The following is a 27,632-nucleotide window of genomic DNA, read 5'->3' as shown; positions in this document are numbered from 1 at the left end:
TGCATGCAAACCTGGAAAGACAAAGTGGAATTTACATGGAAGCAAATGCAGCGAGGTGGAAAAACCTGAGAGAATTTGTGTATGGAAGAGTTTGTTAGAGGAAGAGCAAAGAAGAAGCGGGGCAGGAACAGGCACATTTTCTTCCACAGATAGAATCCTAATTAAGAAAATTGGAGTAAATTACAGGGCGGGAGGGTTACTGGGCCGGTAATGAAGCCTGATATCTTATCATGAAAGAGAGTGAGCCAGAGAGGAAGGCTAAACTTGAGCGAGACTGGGTGTAAGGAAAAAGGGGATTTAACCTGCGCTCAAAATTCATGAGCTGAATGTTAAAGTAACCTGATTCCCTCTGTGAGTTTTACTCTGATCCGTGGCGGAGGAATATTGATCATCGGGATTTAACCAACCATCACTTCCTCGTACAGACTAATCTAGCCGTAGTGCAAGGGGGGGTGGAGTCCACATAATGTCTTGTGGGTAAGTTTCTTCTGCATATGTGACAAATATTTAATTTTCTTTTCCCGCTGCTGCTTTTAGGTGTTTGCAAAACCTTTTTTTGTAATTGAGCTTCTGTTCTACCTGTTTCTACTGTTGCTACTTTACTTTTTATGCTTTGTCTGTTCTTTTCTGTCTCTTTGAAGACTTTGGAGGATATGCTTAACCCTCAAACCACCAAGCAGTGTTAAATGCTAAAATTACTAACTTTTTTAAAACAATATTTTATACAAGAATGCTTTTTTAAATGGCTTTATTTGTGCTTATTATACCTATACGGCTTCCCTAATCCATGACAGATATTCTGTCCTAATGTAATTAATTATAGTTTTCCATCATTTTTATGAGTATTTGCATAAACAGTAGTTAGTATTCTGCTAGTTCACAGCAGAATAGTAAAATGTGATGATTATAAGTGGAAAATTACAGTAAAGTCAGAGATTACAATGTTTAAAAAATTGCAACACTAATGGATAGATAGAATAGCTCTTTACTGTCATTGTACATGTACAACGGGTGCTCCACGCCAACTGTGCAGGAGCAAAAAACAAATATAAATAGTAAAAAAATCAGGAATAAAAGGCAAACAGAAGAGATATATACAGCCTAAAGGAATATATACAAAACAAGAGAAAGGCACACAATAGAAAGCAAAGTGCTTGGAAGCAGTTCAAAGGGACATGGTCCTATTAAAAATACAAAAAGCTGTCGGAGAAGTCGACAAATTCATGGCAGGTGGCATATTCATGATTAAAAATATCCCAGTGGCACTTTTAAATATACGACTGGAATCATTTGATGGAGTAGATTCTGTCATTTATGACTCCAGTTGTTACGGTGTGGGTGGAAAAGTCTTTTCCGAACATTGTGGTTTGTAGTGCCGTTTTCATATACAGTGGCTTGCAAAAGTATTCGGCCCCCTTGAACTTTTCCACATTTTGTCACATTACAGCCACAAACATGAATCAATTTTATTGGAATTCCACGTGAAAGACCAACACAAAGTGGTGTACACGTGAGAAGTGGAACGAAAATCATACATGATTCCAAACATTTTTTACAAATAAATAACTGCAAAGTGGGGTGTGCGTAATTATTCGGCCCCCTGAGTCAATACTTTGTAGAACCACCTTTTGCTGCAATTCCAGCTGCCAGTCTTTTAGGGTATGTCTCTACCAGCTTTGCACATCTACAGACTGAAATTCTTGCCCATTCTTCTTTGCAAAACAGCTCCAGCTCAGTCAGATTAGATGGACAGCATTTGTGAACAGCAGTTTTCAGATCTTGCCACAGATTCTCGATTGGATTTAGATCTGGACTTTGACTGGGCCATTCTAACACATGGATATGTTTTGTTTTAAACCATTCCATTGTTGCCCTGGCTTTATGTTTAGGGTCGTTGTCCTGCTGGAAGGTGAACCTCCGCCCCAGTCTCAAGTCTTTGCAGACTCCAAGAGGTTTTCTTCCAAGATTGCCCTGTATTTGGCTCCATCCATCTTCCCATCAACTCTGACCAGCTTCCCTGTCCCTGCTGAAGAGAAGCACCCCCAGAGCATGATGCTGCCACCATCATATTTGACAGTGGGGATGGTGTGTTCAGAGTGATGTGCAGTGTTAGTTTTCTGCCACACATAGCGTTTTGCATTTTGGTCTCATCTGACCAGAGCACCTTCTTCCACATGTTTGCTGTGTCCCCCACATGGCTTGTGGCAAACTGCAAATGGGACTTCTTATGGTTTTCTGTTAACAATGGCTTTCTTCTTGCCACTCTTCCATAAAGGCCAACTTTGTGCAGTGCAAGACTAATAGTTGTCCTATGGACAGATTCCCCCACCTGAGCTGTAGATCTCTGCAGCTCGTCCAGAGTCACCATGGGCCTCTTGGCTGCATTTCTGATCAGCGCTCTCCTTGTTCGGCCTGTGAGTTTAGGTGGACGGCCTTGTCTGGGTAGGTTTACAGTTGTGCCATACTCCTTCCATTTCTGAATGATCGCTTGAACAGTGCTCCGTGGGATGTTCAAGGCTTGGGAAATCTTTTTGTAGCCTAAGCCTGCTTTAAATTTCTCAGTAACTTTATCCCTGACCTGTCTGGTGTCTAAATCCAATCGAGAATCTGTGGCAAGATCTGAAAACTGCTGTTCACAAACGCTGTCCATCTAATCTGACTGAGCTGGAGCTGTTTTGCAAAGAAGAATGGGCAAGAATTTCAGTCTGTAGATGTGCAAAGCTGGTAGAGACATACCCTAAAAGACTGGCAGCTGTAATTGCAGCAAAAGGTGGTTTACAAAGTATTGACTCAGGGGGCCGAATAATTACGCACACCCCACTTTTCAGTTATTTATTTGTAAAAAATGTTTGGAATCATGTATGATTTTCGTTCCACTTCTCACGTGTACACCACTTTGTATTGGTCTTTCACGTGGGATTCCAATAAAATTGATTCATGTTTGTGGCTGTAATGTGACAAAATGTGGAAAAGTTCAAGGGGGCCGAATACTTTTGCAAGCCACTGTATATGCTATAAACACTTATTTAACCAGTAAGCTTTGGAAACAAAACAAAAAAAGCGAAACAGAGATATGACAGCAGGAAATTATGAGCAGGGAGAACAAAAAAAACACAGTCCGAATCCGAAAAAACAGGTAATAAAGCTCCAAGATCCCCAAGGGGAGTGAAAGTCTGTAGTTTAAGGACAGTTTGGATTTCCTTCAGTCTTTGTGGTGCATTGTAGCTGAAAGCAGATCTGCAAATATCTCGAGTATTCACTGCGTCTTGAATTGTAGTTGCAAGATTTAAATATTGTGCGGTGGCTTTATAACTGAACTCAGGCTTCTGGACTTCACTTTTGCTTGGCTGAAGAAAAGGGGGTCATAATTCAGTGTAGTTCTGAAAGCAGATCTAATGTATTCAAACATTTGCTCACTTTAGTCCCTTACCTGTCACTCATACTTTCATTACTTCTGTATAGAGTTTGCATTTTCCCCCTTAGTCGTGCAGGTTTTCTCTACTTTGCATTGAAAAACTCCCTGGGTGCCTTAACCTGCCTGTATGAGTATGTATGAGTGCATGACACTTTTACAAAAGAGATTCTTTATTTCAAGAGTGTCACTTCCTGGTTAGATAAAGGGTAATAATATGGAAAATAAGCATTGGGTCATAAATCTTGGAAAACATCCAAACATGTCCAAATGAGATTTGCCTTTTTTAAAGTTTTTTTTTTTTTTTTTTTAGGAAATCAGGTAACAGACATATGGAAATTATAGAGTCTACACATTCACTCACCAGATACTTAATTAGCTAAACCTGTCTAATTAATTCTTAATGCAGCAGCTCAGTGCATTAGCTTATATGTAGATATGGTCAAGATGACCTACTAAAGTTCAAACTGAGCATCAGAACAAGGAAGACAGGTGATTTAAATGACTTTGAACATGGTTTGGTTGTTGGTATCAGGAAGGCTCATCTGAGTATTTCAGAAACTATTGGATCTATTGTGATTTTCCCACACAACCATCTCTGTGGTGCCTTGTTAATGTCAGAGCTTAGAAGAGAATGGACAGACTGTTTTGAGCTCATAGAAAAGCAACAGTAGGTCAAATAACCACTCATTACAGCCACAGAACAGCATCTCTGAATGCACAACATGCTGAACCTTGAAGCAGATAGGCTACAGCAGCAGCAGAAGGCCACACCCAGTTGCCACTCCTGTCAGCTAAGAACAGGAAACTGAGGCTATGATTTACATGGGCTCACAAAAACCAGACAATGAGATATTAGAAAAACGTCGCCTCATCCGATGAGTCTCTATTCCTGCTGCAAAATTCAGATGATATCGTCAGAATTTGGTGTAAACAGCCCGAGAGCATGGATCCATCGTGCTTTGTATCAACATTTAAAGTGGCTGTTGTGGTGTAATGATGCAGGGATTAATTCTTGGCACTCTTTGGACCCTTAATACCAACTGAGCATGAACACCATAGCTTACCTGAGTGTTGTTGCTGACCTTTATGACCAGTGTGCCCGTCTTCTGATGTCGGCTTCCAGCAGGATAATGTGCCATGTCACAAAGCTCACAACTGGTTTCTTGAGCATGACAATGAGTTTTCTGTACTCAAATGGCCTCCACAGTCACCATCTCTCAATCCAATAGAGCACCTTTGGGATGTGTTGGAATGAGAGGTTCACATCATGGATGAGCAGCTGACAAAGCTGCAGCAACTGTGTGATGCTGTCAGATCAATATGGACCAAAATCTCTGAGGAATGTTTCCAGAACCTCGTTGAATCTATGCCACTAAGAATTAAAGCAGCGCTAAAGGCAAAAGCTCAAAGCAATATTTGGTAGGAAATGCAGCCTAAATGCTGCCCGACTGTTCCCCAATCAAAGCGGTGGCATTTAGTTTGAAACATACAAAAACAGAGAGGAACAACTCTTCACTTTAAGAAACAAAGAAGTTGTGGTTGTGAGGCTGAAAGAACAATTTCTGTCACCAATCACTAATATTATCTTAGCTCTTCAGGCCTTTAATGAGCAGAGCAGAAGTGCGTGTACTGTAAATTCCTCTAAACAGAAACAGTTTGATGCATTGCAACATACTGATGCATTGCAACACTCAGCAGACTGACCAAATCTGGGAAACATCCTTGTTGTCACTCTGAGGCGGTACAAAGACAAAGTGTGTGTGCACATTTCTGCCTGTGTCCCCCAGCCTGAGAACTGAAGCTTTGTGATGTTAGATGGGGAAGCCAGCTTCAACTGTTAAACATGAGAACCTCAGTGCAGAATAATGCAAACTGCAATAGCTTGTGTTAACCACGACCAACAGCACCTGCAGGGCTCTGTGTGTGTGTGTGTGTGTGTGTGTGTGTGTGTGTGTGTGTGTGTGTGTGTGTGTGTGTGTGTGTGTGTGTGTGTGTGTGTGTGTGTGTGTGTGTGTGTGTGTGTGTGAGAGAGAGAGAGAGAGAGAGAGTGTATAGGGGGGTGAGGTGATCTATATGTTGCAGTTTCTTCCACTTTTTTTTTTCACCCAGAGTTTAAGCACAGCTTCAACTTTGCAAATTTATCTGTAACGATCTTAAATTAAGACCATTAGAATTAATTTCACACTTCAGGGTGGCCCACGGTTATATATTCGTTGGGAAAAGGAATAAAATATTTTACATGAATTCAAATTTGCCTTCCCAAGCCTGTTATAGGTAAATATGACATGCAAGTTAGATTCAGATTATCTGTGGTTCTTTAACATAAAATAATTTTTTAAACGTCTTTGCAAAGTAGCCAGACATTTTGTCGTGTGTGTGTGTGTGTGTGTGTTGCATTGCAAGAAACCTGGCCTCTCCATGAAAATTATGGAGCAAAGATAAAAACGTGGCATTAAATTATTTGCCTAATGCCAGTTTTCAGCTTCGGTTTTGGTGCTGCTGCCTCTGTAGTCTGATAATGAAAGGCGCTCACACTTGCAGCTGAAAGCAGCACACACACACACACACACAGTTATATATAAACATATCTGCACACAGAGGGGGGAAGGTTGAACTGTGAATGAGGAAGCGATCTGTGACTCTGACCTTTGTGTGTTATATACACACCTGGAAGTAAAGTACAAACAGTCAACAGTGGTTGCAGACAGGTGGGCAGGCAGAGGGGAAAAGCTTTGCAAATGCTTAGTGAGAGACAAAGTGTGGGCTTGTTCACGCTGGCACGAGAAGCTCAAACTGCCTATTTGGTGGATGTTTTATTCCTGTAACTGAGCTGGAATTACTGGTGTGTTGCTCTGGCTTGTGATTCGCTGCCGAATGGAACCGTTTGAATCTCGACTGCTGCCATTTTTGTCGAGGTCTGGGCAGAAAACTAAGCGATGGAGCACCAGAGGGCACATGTTCATAGCTTAAAACTACACCATTGTCAAATGTAACAAGTTTTTTTTTTTTTGGTTGCTGTTGTGGTTGTCGTCTAAAAAAGTCTCTATCTGGTGGAGGAATTCCGGCCTGTCAGCTATTTTGGTTCCTGTCTTGCTTTCACTATTTTGTGAAAGGAGACGTAAAAAGGAAGGAAGAGGAGCGCGAGAGAGATCGACAGAGAGGAGGAGAGGCAGACGTATACAGTCTGTACGTCTTGTTGAGTGTCACTTGTTTGCCGAGGAAGCCGAGGAGAGTAAGTGTTTACCTGTTTTCCTACTGAGACCGAGGGGAGTAGGATGTAGAAAGACGGTGGAGGGAAGAGTAGATGGAGGAGAATGGCATGGGCTGATGGTTGTTTTGTGAATATGGCCTTATGCAGAGGTTAACATTAGATGGGAAATGTCGGTGTCTGAAGTCGAGTAAGTACGTTAAAGAGTAAACGCACGCGAATGAACCAGACTTAATTTCAGTTTAAGCGACCGTGAAGTGAGGAACTAGTGAGGAAGGCAGGTTTTTGTCTTAGATTAGTGATTTGAATAAAAAGCAGAAACGTATACTTCAGAGTTTACACATGTGACACAGGTACAAGCGGCTCCTGCTCACCAATCGCTCTTCTTCTTCTCTTTGGTCCCAGAAACGCTGAAAAGACAACATGGTTCGGTGAGTCAGTCCCCGGCTGGACACTGTAGTACTCTGTTAGCCAGCTCTGGTTGTGTTCTTTGTGTTTTGTGCAAGCTGTAAAGACAACTTCTCTCTTTCCATTCTTCCTCCTGTGTCGTTCTCCAGCTGCCGACTCGTCCTGCTCTCTTCCTCTGTCATGTGGTTGCCTTGTCTTGTCTGTTTGTTCTAAAAAAATGTGTCATAGATGATGTTTAAGTTCAGAGCTTCGAGTAAAACACCTGTTAGCCTCTACACTTGCCTTCTTTAGTGGTTCTGTATCATGTTCCCTTTGCATGAGCTGCCACTAGTGTGTATTGGTAACAGCATTACAGATGTTCTCCTTTTCAACCCATTCCCATATAAAGCTCACTTTTGGCATCCCTAAGTTAAAGATTTCCTTGATTAAAATGGAAAATGTAACAATTTAAAACAGGTTGTTTTTTTTTTTTATCTGTGAGTGTAGTTTTATGAACCTCGAATACACCCTACCCTTTTGAACAGTGATGTATTCAAATTTCTAATTCTAGTTCACCGTATTTGTCGAGAAAAACCCAAAGTTAGGATTCTCCAACATTTATAGGGCCCGTTTTTGTGCCATGCTGTTGCAGTGAGCTGGTGAGGCGACTTTTTCTGATGCAGCGGCATTCAAAATGTTCTTGCTGTTTAAAAAAACCCATTTTTAATCTAAATGTGCCTAAAATCTTTAAAAAGCAATGTTAGGTCTGTTGAATTTTTTTTGGTTAGCCACAGAGTGTTAGCCAACGTGTGTCACACCTTAAAAGCGAACGAATGACAAACACGATTTTGGTCCGGAGAGTTTGTGGATTTGTGGGTTATATTTGTACAGACGTGCAGCATAGTATCGATATTTCTGCTGCTGTTTTATTCCATTCTGAAATGCCTTTATTGAAACGTTTAAACAGACGTCATTATGTACTGTTTAATAGTAAATGATAAGGAGATTGAGCAGAAAAGGTAATTTTGCATTTTCTGATCAAGATTAAAGTCTGTAAACGTGATTAATATGCACGCACAGCAAAAACTGCTGTTTTGACTGTGAACCGTAATCCATTAACTGTGAAACTGGCGTAATCTAAAAAATATCTAAAAATAGTAACAGAAGTTTGCAGCAATTTACTAGAGATCAGAGATGTGCTAAAACTGGTGTTCGAAAGGCTGAAATAAGTTTTCTTTTCTTTTTGTAGGCCGGTGAGATTAACCTCAAAGTTTCTGTGAGGATGTGCAGCTATTTTGTGTTTTTTTTTTAACCAGTTAACTTTATACTCACAGTGATCCTGTGCACAGTTACTTGCGTGTTAATATGCATACGACATTAATCTCGTAAAGTCTTTTGTGATGGCTTCGCATTGAGTGTATTTTTATGTTTTACACACTATATTTATGTCTATGCAGATGGTTCCACAGAGATATCACAGGCCTGCAGGCCGAGGACATACTCAAGACTCGAGGCATTCATGGCAGCTTTTTGGCTCGGCCCAGCAAGAAAAATGTTGGCGATTTCTCCCTGTCTGTAAGGTAATAGAGCACCCAAAATCTTTATTTGATTTTGTGAATTTTAAAGCTCGTGCTTGATGTGCATGATTCATCTCAGGATAACCCCGGCGCAAAAATGGGATTCCTGCATTCCCAGCTTCTTTAAATCCCTAAATTCCTCCAATTTAAAGTATTTCTCTATTTCTTGTCTTTTTCTTTTTAAATACAAAGAAAGATGCTGAATATTTGAGGACTCCATGTACTGCAGGTGTAAATGAAAGCACCCGCCACACTTTGCGATCGTGAAAAAGTCAAACTTTGAATTGTAAATGACTATTTTATTCCTGTTAAAATAGTGCAGATAAATACTGATATGGTTGCTATTCACGATGTCAACAAATAAAGAAGCCTTTGGAAATAATGAACATGATTTAGCCACAGATAGATATCTGAAAGATATCTGATACCCGAAATAATCGTTCGGAGTAGCAAAACCTTGTTTCACGGTGTTGGCTTATATTGCGACTGTGCAGTAGAAGTGTGGTAAAGGTCACACTTGTGAAGGTCACATGTCAGAACTTTTTCCAAAGACAATATTTCTGTAGATGTTTCTGCAGTGTATCAATGGGCATTTCCTATAAGCAGGTCTTAAAGGAAAGCTACCATGTAGGTCAATTTCATAATCCTGAAAGTTGAAATGACATAAAACATCTGTTCACTGATGATCCAAGGGGTAAAATCTGTTGTTTAAGAGACAAAAAGATGGAATAAATTGTAGCTTTTCATATTTCAGTAACCATCATCCAGTTTTTGCACGTTAAAAAAACCACATTTGGCACTTTTGTCTTTTTTGAGTTGAAGGTCAGTGATCAAAACCACAGCTCCTCTCATTTACCAAGTCAAAGAGCCGCTGTATAAAACATTAAACCCATTAACCACCATCTGAGGATATTTTAAAAACACATTTTAGTTACACAGGTTTCTTTTTCCATCTTATACACGTCTTTCTTCCTTTAAACGGAATAAAGGCGATACGCTCCGGTAACATCCAGTTGCTCCAGTGCCGAGATGAAAGTTAAAAATTTTGTCCCAAGCCTAAATATATTCAGTCGATGTTAAAGGGTATTTATTTCTTGAAGCCAAAGTCTTGTTAAATGCTTCATGCAAAAAGAAAAAGACTTTGGCAAGATTCCTGGTCCAAAGTGATAACAGGAAGCACAATAGATCTAGAAAAGTCTTTATACTCAGGCAACCAGAGAACACAAAATATATACACTATGTGTTAAAATTAAGTCACAGCCCAGCCTGAGTGAGCATGCATTGACACACACACACACACACTATAAGCACTGTTGGCTGCAGAATCTGTGAAATGCTCTGTGAGATTGTGGTTGAGTAATTTGTGGGCCGAGTGCCCTTGATCTTTTTTTCCTCAGATAAAAAGGACATAAAATTTGTTGTGCAGGTCAATTTTTATTGCACACTGTCAACAGGAAGTTTTATGTGAGGAAAACACTGACGGTTAGTTGGTGTGGCCTTATCTTCTCAGGGTGGGTGAGCTGGTGACCCACATCCGCATCCAAAATACAGGAGACTACTATGACTTATATGGCGGTGAGAAGTTTGCCACGCTGTCAGAGCTGGTGGATTACTACACGGCGGAGAACGGCATCCTGCAGGACAAGGACGGCACCGTTATCGAGCTCAAATATCCCCTCAACTGCTCCGACCCCACCACAGAGAGGTGTGTGCATCGTTATGTCTCAGCTCTGTGTTCACTGTTCAAGCCCCAGCCGGTTAATGTGGCCCACAGTCACCGGCCTCTCTGCGATGGCTCCACCTACACTTTCGGGTTAAGTTAAAACAGTGGTTAGTTAGGCGGTTGAGTCAAATATAGTCAACTGTGACCAGGTATATTTCCTCTGTAGTTGGGATAACAGGCATCATTTGTTGTTTCAATATTTCTTTCGGCTTTAATCTTTTCCTCTGGTGGAAACACTTTTGATCTGAGGCCAATTTCGAATAATTAATATGTAATAGCAACTTTTCTTTTACCGTATGAGTCAGTAAAAACAAGTGCCCACGCTGTCGAGCTGTCGAGCTGTCGAGACTTTATTCCTACGCCAGTCTCCCCTGCTGCAGCTTGTGGATTACATACGAGCAGCATGTATTCTTTTCCAGGTGGAAACTTTATTTGCAATTCAAGTATTTCTTCAGAGAAACCCCCGCAGGTTACATATAAAAATGTAGCTCCCTGGAAACAATCTGATACGGCTTTGGGCCCCAAAAAACTAAGAAGACTCAAAAAAAAATAACCCCATCCTTCCTCCCCGATTATTCATAATCCATAATCCTGACATATGATCAAATATTCTGCGTGTTTTGGTTTAACTGCTGCATGACAGTGTTTTAAGTGGGGTATTCACCCATGATTGACTCCAAACACATCGTCTCCTACATCCTCTCTTGAGTTCAGATTTTTGGTTCGGCTTAACTTTTTACTTCCTCCAGAAGTATTTAAAAACACTTTTAACCCAGCTCCGGACATGCATCACTCTGCACAGTGATGATCAAACATTCAGGTGGTGTGTTTGTTGCATATGAATAGATTATTGCAACACTGGTTTCATTTTTTCCTCTTAATAGAAAATAGATCAAAGTCAACCAGAATTCCCCCTAAAATTACTTCTATTTTTAACCAGAGGTGCAAAAAAAAAAAAAAAAGGAAATCAATATCTGGCATGAATTTAAATATGCAGTGATATCAGACTTTGACTCTTTTGATAGCGGAGATTTATTTTTAACCTTTGCACCCATATATCCGAGAGATTCTGGCAGTACTTTACGCAGCAGTGCTGGAAGTGTTGTTTATCTTAGTTCCCAGAACAGAGTGGTTTAAGTAAATGGACGTGGAATAAATCACCAGCAGTTATTGTCCACGAAAGCCATTTTTGAGGGAAATATTAACAAATAATTTGCAACAGTTTATGTAAATAAAGATTTTTACTTTTTATTTAAGATGAAATAAACTCATAAAGGATATCATTAGGGAACCATTTGAGAGGATCACGTTACGAGAAGCTGCATAAGGAAGAGCCTGGCTTTTGACGCTTCAGTTTTGAGTGGTTTGGTAGTCAAATCAGCAGTCATTGCTGTAACAGGAGTAGTTCTTCACTAAAACGACCGCTTTTAAATTTAACCTAAAAATGCGTTTTCAAATGCAGGAATTTTAGCCACGCAGCACAGTTTGTAGCAGTTGTCATGCTGCTTCCTAAAACACTTTTTTCCGTTATTTCATTCTTACTGATGTCTGACGTGTCTGCTAAATATAGCCACAGATGATACAGATTTTCTTTTCTAACGTCTTTGTCTGCGTTCACATCAAAGGACAATCCGCCCTTCTGCTATGCGCATAAAAATCTTAATCTATATATTGTTTGACAAAAACAACATCAGAAAGCTTGCATATATATATTCTTAGAGCTTATATGCGCAAGCTTTTGAATGCTATGACATCGCTGCTGGAGGTGGCGGCTAATTGACGATGTATTCCTCCAAGCTGGAAACATTGTGCGACTCTAGGCTGCTTAAAGTGGGTTAATGTCCAACTTGCAGTGGTAAAGTTGTACACTTTGACTCCTTTTATGACTCAAGGAGGACACTGCTTTCTGTATGTGTGTATTACGGTGTGTTTCACCCAAACTAGATCTACCCTGTGCCCCCCCTCCCTCCCCGTCCTTCTCTCTCTGTCGGTTGTCTAACTTCCCTTTTGTTGCTGCGGTTGGAAACTTTAAGTTTTGACACTTTTGAAAGCAATGGCCAGACCCTACTTTGCCTTCCTCTATTGCACACTCCATCATGTTCTTGCTCACTCACTTGCTATCTTCCTCATCTAACCCGAACTCTCTCTCGCCTCTTTGCAGAGCACAGTTACCTCACCAGGTTGCATTGTGATGCAGTCCTCTTTATATGAGAGTTCCTATTTACCTAGAAGCTTAACGCTTCCTAGAAAAAAAAGGATAAAAGTTCTCGGAGGACAATTATCATGTTCAGCCTCACACAAATGCATGTTTAAACTGTGCTAAAAAAAAAAATTGACCACTCACATGCACAGCTGCTGTTTTCTGCTGCACAGCTTCTGTAAAACTGAGCCAAAACGACCTCTTTTTTTCTGTTTTTGCTGTTTTTCTTGCACACTGCCTTAAATAAAAATCACCAGGTGCAGTCTGTATTTATTTGTCTTTGTAAAAGCATGCTGTGTGATTTGGCAAAGAATTCAATCTTGAAAAAAAAAATAGAAAGAAGGGAATTATTAAAAGCATGCAAAAACTACTGCAACACACAAATAAGGGAAAAAAACAAAGCGTTTCTCGGTGTGAGGAGTACTTATCTGTGGATGATAAATGGGGGGGAGTCTATAAATACTTTGTCCTCTTCAGCCACGAAATCTGTCATCAGAAATTTTCCGACCGCAATGCAGGAAGTTTAGAAGAAGAAATCGAGAACTGTGCCTAAAATTAAGTCACAGCCCAGCCTGACTGAGCATGCACTGGCACACACACACACACACACACACACACACACACACACACACACACACACACACACACACACACACACGAACTAAGTGTTGGACATAAAAATAAATTTGACCTGCTCTATAATGGCAACATATGTGTATTTTCTCTTGCTGTTTATAACTCCTCTAATACTCCCGATTCTATTGTGGCTTTCTATTTCTATTTTACTGTACGGTACGCATAACAGCCCAGTGAACCACATCAGTGTCTCTCTGACAACCGCTCAGGCTTGAATGCCTTTAATGCAGCACCCATGGCGCTACCGGTTCTTAGCTCACATGCAGAAAGCAGTAAGGAGGAGGTTTTTTGGTTTTTTTTTATTTTTGTGTGTTGCTGTGTGTAAAATGTCAAAGTTATCTTGCAGTGCTCACAAGCCAAAAATCTGCAGGAGACACATTTTAATGCCATTTTAATAAACAAGTTTGCGAAACAAACTCAGTTTTTGCTCTGTTTTTAAAATCGCATGCCACGTGTGTGCATGCGTCTCAGGTGGTACCACGGTCACCTGTCGGGGCCCAACGCCGAGAAGCTGCTCTCTGTGAAAGACGAGCCGGGGACCTTCCTGGTCAGAGAGTCGCTGTCCAAACCTGGAGACTTTGTCCTCTCCGTTCTGACGGACGAGATCAGCAAAAGCGGAGGAAAGAGGGTCTCACACATCAAGATAATGTGCCAGGTGGGTGCCATGCATGTATCAGTGGTAAATACGAATGCATGAAACCAGGGTATTGTTTTTCTTTATTACTGTCTTAGTGTAAACGTACAGAAACAAGAGACCTTGAAACTGCGTCCCATCACATAAAAATACTGAGGGGTATTCCCGTATATGTGCAACGCACGTTGAAAAAAGGTTTTAGGTCTCATTTCCCCTTCTTATGTAATAAAAGACTTTTTTCTCATACTTCAGCTATTGCTGAAATAAAAAATAAAAAAAAGCAGCGTCATGTTTTATTGGAAATAGACAAAACAAACAGATGAAACCCAACCTTATCCTGATATTAGTCTGTGTTTACACAGACACAGTAAACAGCTGCCAATGATACTCACAAAAACGGCTCACATGGCCGACTCATTTTCATAGATTGTGCCTTTCCGCCATTGGTCACTATCAGGGCCTTTGCATGTTATTTTTAACCACGGCACACCTCACAGAAAACACTCTTCGGCCTGCATTTAAATTGTTTCCGTGTTTTGTGCACTGCTGGGGTTAACAAGATTAATATAAGATTAGTGGTGGGGTCACAAAGGGGCTTTACACCAGCACGTGGCAGAGATCAGGCCAGTCTGCCGGCCGCACTGCTCTAAATCGTCGGCTGCTGCAGAAGGTTCCTCGCTGCCTTCCACACTGAGGAAATCGGCTTTGTAGCAACTGTAAAACTGAGAATTTTGGGCAGTCCAGCATTGAAGCATTTTTGTAGACATGCTTTGAATATTGTTTGCATGTGCATGTCACAGAGGGATGCTCTCTGACAGCTCTTTTGTACCCCTTTTTTTGTTTTGTTTTGCCAAATGCCAAACCTTTCTTATTTACTTTGGATTGAATCGTGTATACAGTCTCAGCTCCTTAATACACGCCTACTCTACACTCTTATACCGTCTTGTACCATACAGGCCATCTCAATTTGGCGACCTATTCACAGAATTTCTGCAGAATTTCCCATGTCTCCCTTTGACATGTCAAACATTACCCCAGGATCCACCTGCAGGTTTCGGGGCAATATCTACTCATCACTTCCCAATTTATGTGTTATGTTTATGACACATAACTTTATGTGTCAATTTATGTGTCATATTTGAAATATGAAAGAGTTTGGAGCCTAGATGCTAAACTCTAAACATTTTAAGCTCGGGTTGTCTGACTGAACTCCAATTTTGCTTTAATCGTGGGTTTTCACTTGGCCGTCTTTGAAACTTTTTGTTGTTGTTGTTGTTGTTGTTGTTGTCGTCGACATGATTGGTCTGTGCAGAGTGACAGGTATACCATCGGAGGCTCAGACATGTTTGACACGCTGACAGACTTGGTGGAGCACTACAAACGCAAAGGCATCGAGGAGATCACTGGAAACTGGGTTTTCCTCAAACAGGTGAGATAAACTAGAGACAAATTATGTAAATAGACCAGAAATTATAAAGGCGTGAGTGATGTCTGAGGTAAATGTGACATAAAACGAGGGCGGATGTCTTCTTTGTAAATTATTTAAAAAGACGAGCAGCACAGCCCACAGATAGGAAACATTACTCACTTGTTTGCGTTTGTCTTAATGATGATGCTGTGTAAAGTGCTCATTGGCTTCTTATTTCCTTTCATCTCTAATATAAAATTTTCCTTCCCTCCCTCAGCCGTATTACTCCACTAGAGTGAACGCAGCAGATATTGACAGCAGAGTGAAACAGCTGGACCAGACCACACAGAAGCAGCAGGATGGCGAGGGAGAGAAGAGCAAGGCGGGCTTCTGGGAGGAATTCGACGTAAGATTTAAACCAAACTTATTGCTGTTTCACACCAAGCATTAGCATAAAATAGACCACACATCAGCATTTTATAAACCGACAGAAATTTCCATCAGGCTTTGGTCTTTTACTTCCTTGTGGGGCCTAAACAACCGTACAGGCAGTATGCTACCATCTTGTGGTTGGAGAATACACTAAATATGGGGCATTCAAACCTTCATTTACAGCTCTGATCACCACACAAGCAGAACATTTAAGTGTTTCTTTTGTTTTCATTGATTCATTTTGAACTTCTGTTGATTTACTTGCTAAACCTGGTAAAGAATATTAGTAAATTATTAGTAAACCCTCGTGGCTTTATTTCATTATTTCATTAAAATGTAAATACTTAATGGAAAAAATTGTAAACTGATTCACAAAACCAGAATCAGAAATTCTTTTACAAACGAACATTTTAATCGAAAAATCAGTTTAAAGGATTTCCTGGAGAACTAAACTTATCCTTCAAGTTTCTCCTATAGTGGGGAAATCATCATGGACCACACACGGCCCACTTTGATCCATGAGATATACTGCTGAAACTGCAATGTTAAAATATTCCGTTTTTTGAACATGATAAAATAAACGTGTAAAAGCACTAGCTCATTGCCCAGACTGTCCCTGTAGTTATAAAACTTTTTTGTTAATTCACAGAAAATGTTCTATTTTGTTTTTTTAATTGTGAATTCACTAGAAACCCCGAACTTTTTATGTTAGATAGTGAAAAAACAAAAACCTTTGTCAGTTAATTGTTTAACCATGACTTAATTACATTGGTGTAGTATGAAAAGCCATGGGAGAGGAATTTATCAATAGGGGAAAAGCTGTAAAATTTATGAAAACACAATTAAAAGTCCCAAATTTTTGCCCTCCTGCATATTTTCCAAAGCTATATTTAAAATTTTCAAGTCTTATAAGAATCAAAAATAGAAGTCAACTGAATTTTTTGTATAAAAGTATTTGTTCTCGCATGGCTCATCTGCAGTGTCTACATGGTTGACTGGGTTTCTGCAGCACACACTTTGGAAATCACTGCTCTCGACACAACCCAGCAGAGCTCCATGTGAAGTCAGCAATACGCTGATTGGAAAATCAAACAGTCTTTAGTACAATGTCTGTGTGCTTCCTCTTGATTATTTACTGCATTTTTAAATAACTAAGAATGTAATAAACATGCGAGAGGCCAGTGATAAAGTATGCATGGCTGACAATTAGATGGGAAACTAAAGGAAAACAAAACAAAACGATTCCCATTCCAAGTAATCCTTTTCTGCTTGTGCAAGGAAAAAGACTTTTGTTGTGTAGTATGCTGTCACTCTAGCAAGCAGCCCATGTCAGTCATGTGGTTGATGGTGCATTAAGGTCAGCATGCGTAGATGGATTTGTGTCTTTTGGGAAGGAAAGGTCATCCAAAAAAATGTAAAAATGGACAAACCTTAATTTCTGTAGATGCATTTATGAACTGATGTCCAGGACTGCAGTACAGGACGTGAGTTAATGGGTTATTATTTCTAGTACTGACAAAGTGGGTGTAGCCTAGACTAGACTAACATGTCCTTTTGTATGCTACATGTCAGAAAGGACATGTTCAGGCCTTCTGCTGACCTCATTTTTCTGTGAAAACAGCTGTCGTTATCATTTCCTGTTAGTATAAAACTGTAACATATGTTGGTTTGTATATGGAGCATACTGCACAGGTCACAGCAGGCATTACACTGTCATCCTCTCTCCTGCCAGGCTCTTCAAAAGATGGAGGCAAAGGTGAAAAAGAGCAGAGATGAGGGCCAAAGACCTGAAAACAAGAGCAAAAACAGATACAAGAACATTCTTCCGTGTGAGTGCATTTTTATTTTCTCATTATCATTCTCTGAATTAAAGAAATCAACACAAGCTAATGGCTAACTTTCCCACTGTTTCTCAATTAACTTCTTTCCACTTGTTTTCTCTCACAAGTCAATGACACCAGGGTCATCCTGCAGGACAGTGATCCCAGTGTTGTGGGTTCAGATTACATCAACGCCAACTATGTGAAAGTAAGACTCCAAAGCCACTGAGCTCATAGAAACACAGCATGGCAAAGACACAGAAGAAAACTGTGATATTTGTTGCTTTGAAGTCTTTCTTGGTTCCGAGTGTGTATTGATTCGTTCTGTGTTTGCAGAACAAACTGTGGGAATCCGAAGATCAGAAAGTTTACATTGCCACTCAGGGATGTCTAGCAACAACAGTTAATGATTTCTGGCAGATGGTATGGCAGGAGAGGACCAGCGTGATCGTGATGACAACAAGAGAGGTCGAGAAAGGACGGGTCAGTATAGCAACATCCATGCATCCTTTTTTTTCTTATCCAACACAGGGTCACAGTTGGGCTGGAGCAAGAGGCGGGGTACACCCTGGACATGTTACCAATCTATCGCAAAGTATCAGAATAATAAATATAATAACATAAAAGCAGATTAGGAACTTTTACAATTTTGTTTTGAGTTTTTTGTGTGTTTTTTTTTTAATGAATTTGTGAGCTGGTCAGGACATCCTTAAACAATCCTCTTAATTTGAGTACTGGGTTGGACCTCCTTTTACCTTCAGAACGGCCTTAATTCTTCATGGCATAGATTGGTGCTAGATCCTCAGACATTTTGATCCACATTGGCATGATAGCATCACACAGTTGCTGCAGATTTGTCGGCATGTGAATCTCCTGTCCCACTGTTTCCCAAATGTGCTCTATGTAGAGCACTGTGGAGGCTATTGGAGTACCGTGAGCTTACTGTCATCTTAAGAAACTAGTTTGAGACGAATGTACTCTGGTCAGCGACTGAGCTGGCTGAATTGGTACTAAGGGGACGAAAGTGTGACAAGAAAATGTCCCCCACACAGTTACACCAACAATCAGCCTGAACTGATGATAAAAAAGGCAGGATGTATCCGTGGATTCATGTTTTTTTACATCAAATTCTGACCCTACAATCCAAATGAAGCAGCAGAAAATTAAGACTCATCAAACAAAGTTTTTCCAGCCTTCCGATCTAATTTTGGTGAGCGTGTGTGAATCATAGCCTCAATTTCCTGATCTTAGCTGACAGAAGCAACACCCGGTGTGGTCTTCTGCTGCTGTAGCCCATCTGTTTCAAAGTTCAACATGTTGCAGATTCAGAGGTGCCCTTCTTCATGCCTGGGTTGTAATGAGGTTTATATGAGGTTTATCTGTTGCCTTCCTATCAGCTCAAAGCATTTTGGGTTACAGGTGTTTGAACAGATATGTCTAATAAAGTGACTGGTAGATATTTCATTATACTCTAATACGTTTATTTCAGTTTTATAGAGTGTGCTGATTCTTGTTTGTGTTTCACACCTGTTGCGTGTTGTTGGCTATGACCTATAAAACTGATGATCTATAGTAGGGGTGTCAAACATAAGGCCCAAGAACCAGAAATGAGCGGCTGGAGAGTTCAGTCTGATTGTAATGTAAAAATTACAACGAAGGGGAAATTTTGGACTTTTATCTGTGCCTATCATGTCCCAAAGTAATTAGCTAAAACAAACAATTATTTACAAGTAATTAATTATTGTGTATCATTAAGCTGAAAGAAAAGAGACAAGTATGGAGGGTATTTTTTAATAGTATGAGGTAATAGTTTCACTGGTCTGTGCCACTTATCATTATGTGTATGTGGCTTTTGATGTAAAATCTGGCTCTGACCTCTCACATATTAGCTGCTGTGTACATGTTAGGTGCTAGACAACTGACAATATATCCAACATTTGTAAGTGGTTTTCACACTTACCATGCTGTCCTGAACTTCTGTAAACATAAGCCTTTAACCTACTGAGTGAATTCACAGTGTGATTGGTCGCCATGTTTTACCTCTTACACACAAAAAAAAAAAAAAAATCTTGGGTGTGAGAAAGTGGCTGAAGCCAACAATTTCCTGTTGTGTGCTATATGTGAGACAAGCCACCTTCATACGTCACCCTGACCTGCCTCTCCCGACACGGTCCATTTATGCTCATGTGTGAAAACACTTCAAAAGCATGCGTCATCTGACTACTTCCCTCTTAAAGTAACCCTCGTTTGTCCTTTGAGAGAAGACTGGTAAACAATTATCAGAGCGAAACTTCTTTAAATAGTTGTCTGCATAGCTTTTAAGTTAAAAGTGGAAGCACAGAAAAAAAAATACTATAATTGGAAAGACAACCATGATTTTTAAAAAGCCTGAGATGTTATTTGATTTTGAAGTGACGCTTAAGGTGAAGTTATTTTTCATTTTTGTGCAGAATAAATGCGTTCCATACTGGCCTGACCTCCACTCAACTAAGGAGGTGGGCCGCTACGTGGTGAGCTGCGAATCAGAGAGGGAAGCTGGTGATTATAAAATCCGAGTCCTGACGATCGCTCCCATGGACCAGGTGACCTACAAACACCAAACTCTCACCTCACTGCGCTTCCTCATCTCTGCACACCTAATTATTTCTCCAGGTTTTGACCTTTCTTGTTTTCCCCCCATTCTTAGCCAAAACATGCTCGTAAAGTGTGGCACTACCAGTACCTCAGCTGGCCAGATCACGGCGTCCCTCAGGAGGCAAGCGGTGTCCTCGGCTTCCTCACTCAAGTGAACTCTAAACAGGCTGAATTTCCTCACGCCGGTCCCATGATCGTCCACTGCAGGTACCCAACAGCTGCAGCCCACACTCTTCACTCAATATGTCACTTCTCAAATCCTTTATACTTTAAACAAGTGATGTGGAAAACATCTGCATTTGTAATGCAGTAGACATTTAAAAGCAACACTGTTTCTTTTTTTTCTTTTTTTTGCAAAATGCAGGGTTTCATAATCCTTAATTAGGTGATAATACTTAGAGGTTTAAGATTAAAACAAGCACATTTTCTGGATTAAGATTAGTAGTAACTAAACAAAAGGCTTCAAGTGTACTGACAGTTTATCCTACTGGAATTTCCCCAGTGTGATTTAAAAGATGCTGAGGCTGCTTGTGCTTCCTTAAAGAGATTTTGGATGTTGGTCGAGTGATTATGTGATCCCTGTGTTAGCATTTTTGAACGATACAGACATGTTTAAAAAATGAATTATAAAGATTTTAATACTTTACCCAACACCGGACTCTGCATACAGCAGCATGATGTTTCCTTCACTTAGATTTTTGCCTGATAATGTATAAATATAGAATATTTTCAAATTAAAACAAGTAAAGACTTTAAATTAATTTTTTAAAGTGATCTCACCTACTCTCAGATTGCTTGTTTGGGAGTGCCTGTCTCATCAGCTAATATTATAGCATCAAGTCCACATTTCTGACATTTCCTAGACAAACCTATTGATTTAGAAAATATTTTTCTGATTAATAATTAATAACAAATGACCACTTGATTTTAATTTTGTTTTAAAGCTTCATCCTGGCCTTTCTTCTTTTTTTTGAAACATGATATATTTCTTTTTTTGTAGTTTTGCGTATTTCAAACTAGTAAAAGTTTAAGTTTAGTAGTAAAATCTTGTGCACTTTCCCCTGCACAGGGCTGTGGATGAGTCGGCTACAAAAAGCCATTTGTTCACATCACTGGATATAATAATCCAGTAACAGGATCAAAATGGTCTGATTGTCATGAGGTTCTGCAAAAACAAAATGGCTTAAAAAATATTCACAAATGGTTCCATGTGTATTTTTGCTTTAGAGAGAAATAAATATAGATTTATGACTAGTGATTCAGAAACAACAAAAATTACATAATAATAATGTATACTTTATTGATCCCTGTGGGGACAAATTCCTCTCTGCATTTAACCCATTCACTCAGTGAAGCAGTGGGCAGCCACCAATCTAGCACCTGGGAAGCAGTGTGTGGGGACGGTACCTTGCTCAGGGGTACCTCAGGGTAGCCATTCAGTGGATTCAAACCCCTGACCTTCCCATCATGAAGCGACCACTCTACCTACTGAGCTATCCCTGCCCTGTTTTTGTCTGGAAGTTTATAATTGGCATTAATGGTGCCGTGACAAGCTGAGTTTTTCTCTTGCAGCGCCATGAGGCTGACATATGTGGTTCTTGGGGAAACGTCTCAATAACTACTGAATGGATTTGCATTGATTTTAGTCCTCTAATGCCAGTCCCTTCCCAGCGTTCACTACTATTAGGGTGTGCATTACTTTGATTTATGACCAATTTTAGCTTTGCATTGGGTTTTTCTGTATGTAAGACAGATATTAGATGCTAAATGCTGCACATGTTGCACATGCTAAGCACCAGTTTTGATTGAGTAATGCGAGCCTGTTGGCATCTCACTGAGCTGTGAGTGTAACTGCCTCTAGATCAGTGCTGCCTGTGTGAAAAAGTAATCAGAGAAATCGTCTGTGGACAGACTGAGACAAAAGCTGAATCCCGTTACAAACTGACACAGCACCTAATATAAAGAACATCATATCAGCAGTCAGACATGGTACTGATAGTGTGATGGTCTGGAGCTGCTTTGCTGCTTCAGGACCTGGATGACTTGCTGCAATTGATGGAACAATGAATTCTGCTCTCTACCAGAAAATCCTGAAGCAGAGTGTGTCCGGCCATCATATTGTGTCCTAAAGCTCAGTCGCTGTCAGGTTATGCAGCAGTACAAAGATTGGAAACACACCAACAAGTTCACCTCTGAATGTCTCAAAAACAAAAGAAAGCAAGAAAGGAACAATAGTTTTGGAGTGGCCTTGTTAAAATCTGAACTTAAATCGGATTAAGACGCTTTGGCATAACCTAAAACAGGTGTTTCGTGTTCAAACCTCTTCCACTGTGGCTGAATTAAAACAATTCTCTAGAGAAGAGTGGGGCAAAATTCCTCCACAGCGATCTGAAATAATAATTGACAGTTATTGCAAATGCTTGCTGCCAAAGGTGGCACAACTAGTTTTTCACAAAGGGGCAGGTGGTTTGGATCTTTTTTTTCCACTTAATAAAACAGCATTTTGTATTTACTTGGGTTATCTTTGTCTAATATTAAAATTTGTTTGATTATCTGAAACATGAAAGTGTGACAAACTAAGAAATTGGGAAGCTGGTAAGTACTTCTCAAGGCACATTGTTATTGATGGTTGTATTGTACTTAGAAGAGATCTTACTGTTGCACATGTTGGTTCAGTATCGCTGCTTACTAGAACACTTAATGGACTTTGCATCATTAATCCATTTGTGCTTTTTTTCTGGAGCAAGTCCAAATTTCTGACCTGTTTGTCTCCGTGGGTGAGATTAACTAACTTTGCTTCTTTTGTGATTTTTGCAGTGCTGGTATCGGTCGAACGGGCACAATCGTGGTAATTGACATGATCATCGAGACCATTGATACTTTAGGTAACAATACAGTAAAGAAATATGTCCTTGATAAATCAGTCAAGTAAAAATGAAATCATTCAACATAAGCGTTTTACTCTTTGTTGCTGTGCCTCCATTCACCACCTTCCTTTTTTTCACTTCCCTTTCATTGCAGGTCTGGACATTGATATTGACATTGCGAAATACATTCAGATGGTGCGAGAGCAGCGCTCCGGTATGGTGCAGACTGAGGCCCAGTACAAATTCATCTACCTGGCTGTGGCCGAGTACATACAGGTCACCAAGGCCAAAGACTCCGCTTCAATGGTGAGAGGAGCAGAAAATCTAGTCACTTGTGGCTCAAATATCGTTAAAATTGGAAAACATAGAAAAGAGGCTGTGAATGAGTGTTGGCTCATTTCATCATTGATTTAAACACTACAGCGGAGCAGTTCAATGCCAGCAGAAATGATAAGTTATCAGAGTCCCTCATGAAAGATGAACGTTGACCCAAAGACGCGAAAACAGTCGACCACGCAGACTGATCCAGCAACGTGACCTCACTCCCTGTTTGACTAATTCTGTCTCAGTCACTTGTGAAACGTCTCTGCCTCTCTCTTCCTCAGGAAACCGAGACCGAGTACGGAAATCTCCAAGTCAAACACCAACCAGCGAGCAGAGTGGTGTCAAAGTGAGTGACTCTGTGTGTGTGATTGTGAATCGAATGTCCCAAATGCACTCACGTTGTTCCTCTAAATCTTGCACTGCCACCCTATTTTTGTTTAAAAACATGATCCGTCGCTGTCTTCGGGTTCACGTCTGCAGTTTCTGGAGGAAGAACCGATTTACAGTCTTGTTTCGTAGAGTTTGGGGAGCTATTGGCAAGTAGTTCGTATTCTAGTTTGAACCAGCTGACAGATAAAATTTGATTTATGCGTTTAAATATTCTTAGATAAACAAATTGACTTCATTTTAATTTAACTAAGGGACATCAGTACAAGAAGAAATGAGAAAGAATTTTACTTTTGTGGCAGTTTTGCCCTTTTTTGATAATATTAGAAAAGATACAGAGAGGAAATGGAGAAATAGGCAGGGCTCGACATCTTTACTTATTTAGATATTGCTTAGTTCCCTATGTAGGGAGCGCAAAAAATTGTATTGAGGACAGCTACTAAAAGGTCTGTGAGGCAAACATTCGATGCTTCAGTTTTACAGTAGACACCTTTAAGGCCCGGGGTTTCTGGGGACTAACCTTATGAAGATAAAATCTCTGAAATGTAAAAATACTAATGAGAGAAACACTTGTTTCGACATCAGCAGACCTTAGACCTTTTTATTTGTTGGGGGGTTTTTTTCAGGCCTGTTGTGTTCAGACCCAGTTGACAGTAAATCTCAGAGGTTTCAGAGCTCTCTCTGGAGCCATAAAAGATTTTCCACAATCTTGTTTTTTCATAGATGATTCATAGATGTAGCAGCGCTCCCTAAATACCTGTAAAGAGAAAATAAAAGAAGTAGAATTCAGCTGATTTGGTCTTTAGCGTTAGGTCCAAAGACAAGTTTAAGAAAGAACGATTAAAGATCAAAGCAGCTGATGCTGACTATTAGTCAAACACAGGCTGTGTATAAAAGATGGACACTCTTCTGAAGCTTTTTGGTCCCCATCACACAGCAGAGTGTATCAGTCTATTTGAGAAACTGCAGTTTTTTGGCACTACTGCACTGGCCACTTGGTCAACCTCCAAAAACACTGGATCCTACATTTGCCACACACTGGATAGTTTATTCATTTATTTTTTTGGCACCTCCCTGTCTGCTGAATATCACCTTCTTCAAACCCTGCTTTATGAGCTTGAAGCACAAGCATCCTGCTAAAAGCTGCTTTCAGCCATCATTCAATTCAATTTCAATTCAATTCAATTTTATTTATATAGCGCCAAATCACAACAAAAGTCGCCTCAAGGCGCTTTATATTGTACAGTAGATAGCACAATAATAAATACAGAGAAAAACCCAACAATCATATGACCCCTATGAGCAAGCACTTTGGCGACAGTGGGAAGGAAAAACTCCCTTTAACAGGAAGAAACCTCCGGCAGAACCAGGCTCAGGGAGGCGGCCATCTGCTGCGACCGGGTTGGGGTGAAAGAAGGAAAACAGGATGAAAGACATGCTGTGGAAGAGAGACAGAGATTAATAACAGATATGATTCGATGCAGAGAGGTCTATTAGCACATAGTGAGTGAGAAAGGTGACTGGAAGGAAAAACTCAATGCATCATGGGAATCCCGGCAGCCTCACGTCTATTGCAGCATAACTAAGGGAGGATTCAGGGTCACCTGGTCCAGCCCTAACTATATGCTTTAGCAAAAGGAAAGTTTTAAGCCTAATCTTGAAAGTAGAGATAGTGTCTGTCTCCCGTCCAAACTGGAAGTTGGTTCCACAGAAGAGGGGCCTGAAAACTGAAGGCTCTGCCTCCCATTCTACTTTTAAATACTCTAGGAACAACAAGTAGGCCTGCAGTGCAAGAGCGAAGTGCTCTAATAGGGTGATATGGTACTACAAGGTCATTAAGATAAGATGGGGCCTGATTATTTAAGACCTTGTATGTGAGGAGCAGGATTTTGAAATCAATTCTGGATTTAACAGGAAGCCAATGAAGGAAGCCAAAACAGGAGAAATATATCTCTCTTTCTAGTCCCTGTCAGTACTCTTGCTGCAGCATTTTGGATTAGCTGAAGGCTTCTCAGCGAGTTTTAGGACTTCCTGATAATAGTGAATTACAGTAGTCCAGCCTGGAAGTAATAAATGCATGAACTAGTTTTCAGCATCACTCTGAGACAGGATATTTCTAATTTTAGAGATGTTGCGCAAATGGAAGAAAGCAGTCTTACATATTTGTTTAATATGTGCATTGAAGGACATGTCCTGGTCAAAAATGACTCAAGGTTTCTCACAGTGTTACTGGAGGCCAAGGTAATGCCATCCAGAGTAAGAATCTGCTTAGATACCATATTTCTAAGATTTTCAGGGCCGAGTACAATAACCTCAGTTTTATCTGAATTAAGAAGCAGAAAGTTAGCGGCCATCCAGGTCTTTATGTCTTTAAGACATTCCTGCAGTTTAACTAATTGGTGTGTGTTACCTGGCTTCATGGATAGATAGAGCTGCGTGTCATCTGCATAGCAGTGAAAATTTATGCTATGTCTTCTAATGATGTTGCCTAGGGGAAGCATGTATAATGTAAATAGAATTGGTCCTAGCACTGAACCCTGTGGAACACCATAATTGACCTTAGTGTCTGAAGAGGACTCTCCATTTACATGTACAAACTGGAGTCTCTATGACTTAATGCAAAGAGGACTTTTAATGGATGATAGCTGTAAAAAAGAGCCATAGACATTTTTTACATTTTGCGCTGTATGAATGAATAAAGTCATATTGTTTACCTTTTTTAATCTGTTGTGACCTCTGGACTATGAGCTGCTCATACTGGACGAGGCTTTTAATGAACTTAATTATTAAGAGAAAGCAGACACACATCGGCCGGTTCACTGTAACGCTGTAAACTTTGACCCACTTGGAGAGCCGAATAGATGGCCTGCAGCTTTGAGTGACGGATTGTTTAAACGTCTCTCATGCAGCGTGACCTTCATTAATCTCTCCACTCTCTCTGATGCGTTTCTCACAGATCTGTGTTTAATCAGTGTTGGCGGCTAGGATGAAATCACTAATCAGCTTTCTCTTCGGCTCTTTCCAGAAACAAAGAGGACGTTTACGAGAATCTGTCGAAAGGAAAGAAAGACGCGAAAAAGTCAAAGTCGGACAAGAAGACTGGCTCCGTGAAAAAGAGATAGAAGACTGTGGGAGGTTTTATCAAAGTATGTCATGTTATATTTATGCAGACACTCTTGTTAATGCAATCTTTTTGTTGCAGCCTTACGCAAAATAAAAGGAAGGTTTAGAAAAACAACATAACTTGATGACATCGTCTATGCTACATGATTGCTTGGTTGATGTTTGTTCAAAATAAAGGCGGGCTGTGTGTACACTTTCTGTGCTGCATCTTTATTTATGTCTGTTCTCCAAGATGAAACATCAGAAACTATAAGGCATGCAACACCGATGGGAGCTTCTCCCTGTTTGCAGTTCGAGCAGGATTCAGCACTGGTTTTCATTCAGGAGGCAAAACACATTTTCAATTTTGCTTTACTTCTGTTTGCATAAAGAAAACTGGTGTCAGGTTTTAATTTTAATGAAACATGAGCAGTAGTAGTATGAATCTTACACAGTTTTAGCAAAACTATACAAAACCATAATAATTCTCTTTTGTTTTTATTTATTTTTTATTTTATTTTGCATTTATTCAATTTCTAAAGCTTTCTGGGTTGGACCATTTATAAACTCATTAAATTCATTTTCAGTTAGAAGCATTAATCAGACTTTTTGTGCCTCTCTGGAAGTTTCGCCCATAGCCGTTATTATTAAATTTGTATTTTCTACTCTAGTTTTTATTTTTGTTTTGTTTTTAATTTTTGTTTTGAATTCAGTTTAGCTTCAGAGTGGCTTTGCTTGTTTCAGTTTCCTTTTTATTGTTTGAAAATGTTTAGTTTTAAATGAGTTTTTATTAATTTCAGTGTTACTTTTAGTCTTTTTAAGTATTATTTTAAGGAAAATCCCCACAGTCATTACAATAAATCACATAATTTACTGAA

At 40.0% G+C, this 27,632-nt stretch overlaps 1 protein-coding gene across 3 annotated transcripts; it reads left to right on the top strand.

The window, feature by feature from the left end:
• Positions 1 to 57: 57 nt before the first annotated feature.
• Positions 58 to 26,973, top strand: ptpn6 (protein tyrosine phosphatase non-receptor type 6). 3 transcript variants are annotated; one of them, XM_031744195.2, is made up of 16 exons: positions 6,121 to 6,647; positions 7,029 to 7,054; positions 8,468 to 8,590; positions 10,098 to 10,292; positions 13,618 to 13,801; positions 15,093 to 15,209; positions 15,466 to 15,594; positions 17,353 to 17,449; positions 17,569 to 17,648; positions 17,777 to 17,923; positions 19,891 to 20,022; positions 20,127 to 20,281; positions 22,892 to 22,959; positions 23,096 to 23,247; positions 23,547 to 23,611; positions 26,678 to 26,973. In XM_031744195.2, the coding sequence occupies exons 2-16, from the start codon at positions 7,047 to 7,049 to the stop codon at positions 26,772 to 26,774; spliced, it is 1,749 nt and encodes a 582-aa protein (XP_031600055.1). In that variant the 5' UTR covers positions 6,121 to 6,647; positions 7,029 to 7,046; the 3' UTR covers positions 26,775 to 26,973. The 3 variants fall into 3 exon arrangements, with proteins under 3 accessions (XP_031600054.1, XP_031600055.1, XP_031600056.1); XM_031744196.2 differs by having other exon boundaries at positions 6,977 to 7,054; XM_031744194.2 differs by lacking the exons at positions 6,121 to 6,647; positions 7,029 to 7,054 and adding an exon at positions 58 to 477.
• The last annotated feature ends 659 nt before the right edge of the window (positions 26,974 to 27,632 follow it).

The sequence above is a fragment of the Oreochromis aureus genome, linkage group 11, assembly GCF_013358895.1.
Source record: "Oreochromis aureus strain Israel breed Guangdong linkage group 11, ZZ_aureus, whole genome shotgun sequence".
In the NCBI taxonomy this organism is placed as follows: Eukaryota; Metazoa; Chordata; class Actinopteri; order Cichliformes; family Cichlidae; genus Oreochromis; species Oreochromis aureus.
The sequence above is the reverse complement of the archived record's forward strand: the minus strand, read 5'-3'. Positions and strand labels throughout refer to the sequence as shown.